Source organism: Rhagoletis pomonella, unplaced genomic scaffold (genome assembly GCF_013731165.1).
Source record: "Rhagoletis pomonella isolate Grant_MI unplaced genomic scaffold, Rhpom_1.0 Rhpom_scaffold_00006, whole genome shotgun sequence".
NCBI lineage: Eukaryota > Metazoa > Arthropoda > Insecta > Diptera > Tephritidae > Rhagoletis > Rhagoletis pomonella.
This window is the reverse complement of record NW_023458560.1, coordinates 62934458-62939933: the sequence shown is the minus strand read 5'-3', so window position 1 is coordinate 62939933 and position 5476 is coordinate 62934458. Positions and strand designations below refer to the sequence as shown.

Here is a 5476-nt window from a genome sequence, read left to right as displayed (position 1 = left end):
ATGAAGATGAAGATGAAGATGAAGATGAAGATGAAGATGAAGATGAATATGAATGTGAAGATGAATATGAATATGAAGATGAAGATGAAGATGAAGATGAAGATGAAGAATTCCCTCTATTAAGTTTCACTTCTTCCGCGCGTAGGGACTACACGCACTGAGTTTTTTTCTTATTTTTTTGTTTTCTGTCACTACCTTTTTTTCTAAAAGTACTTTTTACTAATTTGTGGTAAATTTTTTTAGTTTGGGTAAATATTTTTTTTTATTTTATTAATAAAAAAAGCTAGTTAAATTTAAATAAGGCACATTACAAAAAAAAACACAGAAAACGATTCACACAGTTTTTTTGCTAAGCATATTTCCCTTGGTCATGAAAGGGTTAATATGAACCTTAACTTTCACAACTATTTATATCAAAAGCACGGTACGTTCGATAAGAACCGGTTTAGACTCGTAACAATGGGTTGTTCTCGTAGAAGACGTGACAACAATATAATTTAAGCAAGTAATCTTTAATCAAGACACTTTTTTAAATAACAAATATTAACAAAATTAATATTAAAGCCGTCAACCAAAGCTTAATTAGCTTAGCGGTTACTGAAATAAAAATATGGCTATTGAACAGCTTTGAAATTAGTTAACCAGAAATGAACGGCCAAAGCTACGGAAGGATCGCCATATTCGGTACACTTAAGGCTATTTTTCACCAGCATGTGATAAGCTAACTCTGTTTTTTCTTCAGGCTGAGGTGCATCACTTTTCTGCGGACGAAGTGAGAATTGTTAGAGGCTTTCTTACTAGCCACTGCAGTGTAATGAAGCACTTGCCGGAGCTAGAAGTGGTTTATACTGAGTTGCATCTCTGATCTAATCTTATCAATAACTTAGGTACATATTTACATCTTATCTTATCTCAACTAATCATGAACCACATCCTACAGCGCCATCTAGCGGAAAAAAGTTTCAAAATTAAAACATGTCTATATAATATTTCAACTGGCAAATAAGTATTAGTCAAGGTCCAATAGGCCGTTCCAAAAAAAAATTTAAGAGACGAGGTTAAAAAATAAAATAAAAATTGTCTGAAGGCTTTTCTAACGTGTGTATATGACCTTAGTTTTAATACCGCGGCAATCTTTGGATTTTTATATTTAAATTCATGGCAAAGTAAGATTAACAAGCAGCAGATTGTTTCATATAATAAATACAACTATTTATTTAGCGTAAAAATGTTAAAAAAAATTTATTCTCGCAATAAACAAATAAATATGCTAATTTAACAAGACAAAACAATTATAAAGCCATTAGCGCGCCTGCCCACTTAGCATTGCTTTCCACGTGAACTCAATGATTTCACCGCTTAGATAACTATCGAATTAATTCATCAATACATCGTTAAATTTTTATCTCCTTTTTCTTATTGGTTATTCTTCTAGTGCCCGCATTAAACTCTGCGCTTCTTCTCTTAGTCTTCAAATACTGCCAACTAACTAACTACCTGTTTGCATAATTATAGGTTCACGCTCCTTAACTTCCCCCACGCGCTAGTTGCTGATATGGTTTTTGTTGTGCAACAACAAAGCGCACCTTAAGTCAAATGCTCGCCAACACTCAACACCTGTATAGTACATACATATTTGCGCTGTTGCCCGACAAGATCAAGGTGAATCTTAATAATACATTACGTATACGCAACGTCGCACAATGACGACGACTGACTACATCGCAAGTCGCAGAAGTCGTTTTGCTGCAAATCATCGCAGTTAATGGCTAGTAAGTAGTGCGCAGCAAATACTTGTATCGCATTACCTGCTCGCTATTGAATGCATGAATGAATGAATGGGTGAGTGAGTGTTTGTATGTATGAATGGTTGAATATCTAATTGTGGCTTGAAGGCTTGAAATACTCGTAATATTGCTTTGCATAAAAGTGGCTTTGCGCATCGGATATATAGAATAATTTTGTTATTTATGTATACTTGTTTCCACAATTCATTGGCGTAGCGCTGTGTGTTGTTTGTGTTGTAATCGATGCAAATTGTTTGACATGGCTGCCTGACTTTTGTAGAATGGAACACAATAGTGAGTTATTTTCTGAAAAAAAAATAAATAAATAAAAATAAAATAAAAAATTAATGCTGATAAATATAGAAATTGTTAGCGCGCATGCGGTGATTATCTGTGTGCTATGTCTGGAAGCTGATGTCAACTTTTGTCGCCGCTGCTGCTGTTATGCGCGCCAGTCACTGTGGCGGCGACAGTTGCGACTGCGCATGACGTAGCTTAACAAGCACGCTAACGACCAGCGTGCGGGACAAGCCTTGCTTATTATTGCTATTATTTGTTTACTGGCTACGTGATGTTTATTTATCGTATTTGCATTGATTTATTTTAATCTTTGTTATTGCGTTGTTTTCAATAAGATTTTGAAATCCATAAATAATATTAGTTTTTTACCTTAATTTTTTTTTTTGGTCATTTTTAATTGCTTAATTTAATTTATTTATTCTTTTTTTGTTGCTTAATTTGAATATTCAGATGATAAATATCGATATACAACTTTTTGTTTGATTTTGTAACTTGTTTTGTAACAAGTCATTTACCATATCTGGAAAAAAAAAACTCTTATGAGTCCATGAAGTAAATCGCAGCTTTAGAAACAAAAATAGATAAATAAAAACAAATAATGATCAAGTATGGGAATAAAAATTAAGCAAAATCTTTCTGTATGTAAATATTAGCGCGCTTCATCAAAAAAAAAAAGTTGCTGTTTCTCCAGCGGAATTATAAGACTTATTATAATATTCTAATGTTTCCTCCAAAATCGTTCTGAAAAATATTAAGATTTTCGTTAGTTGTGCCGGTTTTAAAACGCCTCCAAAAATCTCATTATTTTGATTCCGTTGATAGAATTTGTAATCATATTTATGCAGACCTTTTAAGCGTAAGCTCTTCCGTCACCTGAGGTGATTTTTTGAAAAACTTTTTTTTAAGTCTCATTTTCTTTATAAAAAAAACCCGATTTATGGATGTTTTTTCAGATCGGTGCTGCACACGTAAATCTTAGTATTTTTCCGACATATTTTGGAACAAGTGTTAAATTATAACAGATTTTATAGTTCCGATGGAAAACCAGTACCAATATTTTTAAATAAAAATATTTAAAGTCGATCCAACAAATTTAAGGGGGAGCTTCAACCCTTGCACTTTATTGGACTAATATTGAATGGGCTACTGCATACCCGAAAATTTCGTAAAGATTCTGATTAAAAAGTTTACATTTTGAAGAAAATTTTTTGAAGTTTGACTAATTTTTGTGAAATTTGTGCAAGCTTTGAAACTTTTATAGTATGCTAGGAAACAATTTATTCAAAATATTTTAAAAACAAGTAAAATGCATTGGGTGAATGCTCACCACCACCGCTGAATATGGGCTGGCACCTTCACGATATACTTTCAACTAAATTTTCAACATAACTTGCGGCAAGAGCACGCCAAATATTCGGCATTCCACTTGAAAGCTGCCTCAAATTGCCTACAGGTTATTAATGTATGGAACTGACATTTCAAGTCACCGCAGAAACGTCTCCGCGTGTCCAAAGCTGCGGGTGATTGTCTTCTTGTGACATCTCTCAACATATTCCCAGCCGACTTCGAAGCCAATGCTTATGAATTGTGAACATTTTAAGGCAATCCAAATTTTGAATAAAGATATCTAACTGCCCAAATGTGCGTTCTGAGGAGCGGCAAGTCTCTTCTGATTGTAGTTTTTTATTTTTTGTTTTAATTAATCTAAAAATCGGAATACGCCGCTGAGTTCCAACTAACTTGTAATTGCATTTTGGAAAACCCGGTCAACATCATAAATATTAAAAAAACTAATCTAAAGTTACCTGCTTTTACTACGTTTGTGCGCACTGACTTATATAATTTGTTTACTCTGATACATCCTGTTGGTGAAATACGTGCCTACAAACAGACAAAGTCCAGCATTAATATTTGTCTATATGTATGTTTTGCTATGCACATTTTCACTTCCAACCTTTGCACACTTCTCTCTCTGCGATAATTACCACCACTCGCATTGATTGAAAATTCTACAAAGCAAGAACTATGAAAGCGAAATTTCGTCCTTTTTTTCATTAATCCTTTTTTTGCTTTTAATTTCTGTATTCATTTGATCAAAAATTCTAACCGATTCTATTTTTGTTTTTCCCATTTTCATTTGCAGATAAAGCTCAAAAAAGTGCTCGGCCTCACAGTTTGCAGCAATGCCGCCTTGGATGTTTCACCCGTTAGCGGTTTGCTGGCCTATCCAGCAGGGTAAGTTTCACTTTTGCGATTTAACCACAAATGCTACAAGCAAAATTGTTGCACTATTTTTGTTTTTTTTAGTAGCACTTTCATTTACCAAAACCTCGTTTGAGTTTGAAAGTTTATATCACGCGCTTGGAAACCAAAACCGCGTGGCTTTGAATGTTCGAAGAACTTTTATTTCCCATTCAATAGGCAGAAAAGTAAAAGATAAGCCGCAATTAAATGGTTTTTCATTTAGGAAAAAGTAATATTAAATTGAAATCGAAAGTAGGCCCGAAGGCGCAACATTACACTGCCACAGATCCATATATCTGCCATCGTTCGCATTCCTAATCAACCTTTCCGACAATGCTCATAAATAGTGATTTCGTAGATCTGCTAGTATTTGCAGATAATTTCTATTGTTATCTGGATCTAAATCTTGGTAGAGTGCAATTCGCTTAAGTACTTACCAACTTAGAGATCCATATACTACTTCACCGCTGTTATTTATTTTTTCATTACATCAACTGAAGATAGCACTCTCAAATAATTCACCCATCTCCTTGCTTATGTTAATTGTATATCAGCCACCGGTCCGTAAGACATCAACTTTGCATGTCTAGGTTGTCGCTTAGCGTACGCTGAACCGATTATGAGCTCATCTATCCAAAGGTAGTCCACAGGTTGTCCTCCCTCCTGTTCGGAGAGAAGGCCTCAAGCCAATTCCTCAATGTCCTCAAACCCAAAGAAACTTGATTTGGGAGTAATCCGATGCGAGTTTCCGTCGTACCATGACCAATCGTAGAGTCTAGTCGGTGACAAAACTCAGAGAGATGATAGGAAGATAAGATTTACGGGCAGTTCCAGGTGAGATATACCTTCTCCAACTCTGTCTTCCAACTTCGAGCCATTCGTGAAGATTTTTATTCGAGGCACTGCCATTCTCCCATTCACCCCTTAGAAGGATGTGAGTAGAGAAGTATCCGTCCGGGGCTGGCCTAGTAACGCACCGGTACTTGTTTTTGGTATTACGTGAAAGTTTCCAAAGATATCCGATGGCTCATAAGCCAGGTTATTAAAAAAGAAACCGACAATTTTATCCTGATGGCGTAGCGAAGAAGATAAAGATAGAGATAAAGATAAAGATAAAGATAAAGATAAAGATAAAGATAAAGATA

At 34.9% G+C, this 5476-nt stretch overlaps 1 protein-coding gene across 1 annotated transcript in view; it reads left to right on the top strand.

The window, feature by feature from the left end:
* LOC118742028 overlaps positions 1 to 5476 on the top strand; it is a 135793-nt gene that overhangs the window by 104390 nt on the left and 25927 nt on the right. Inside the window, exon 2 of the mRNA XM_036473995.1 lies at positions 4231 to 4322. Coding sequence (XP_036329888.1) covers positions 4231 to 4322 — 92 coding nt within the window. The remainder of the gene's footprint in view (positions 1 to 4230; positions 4323 to 5476) is intronic.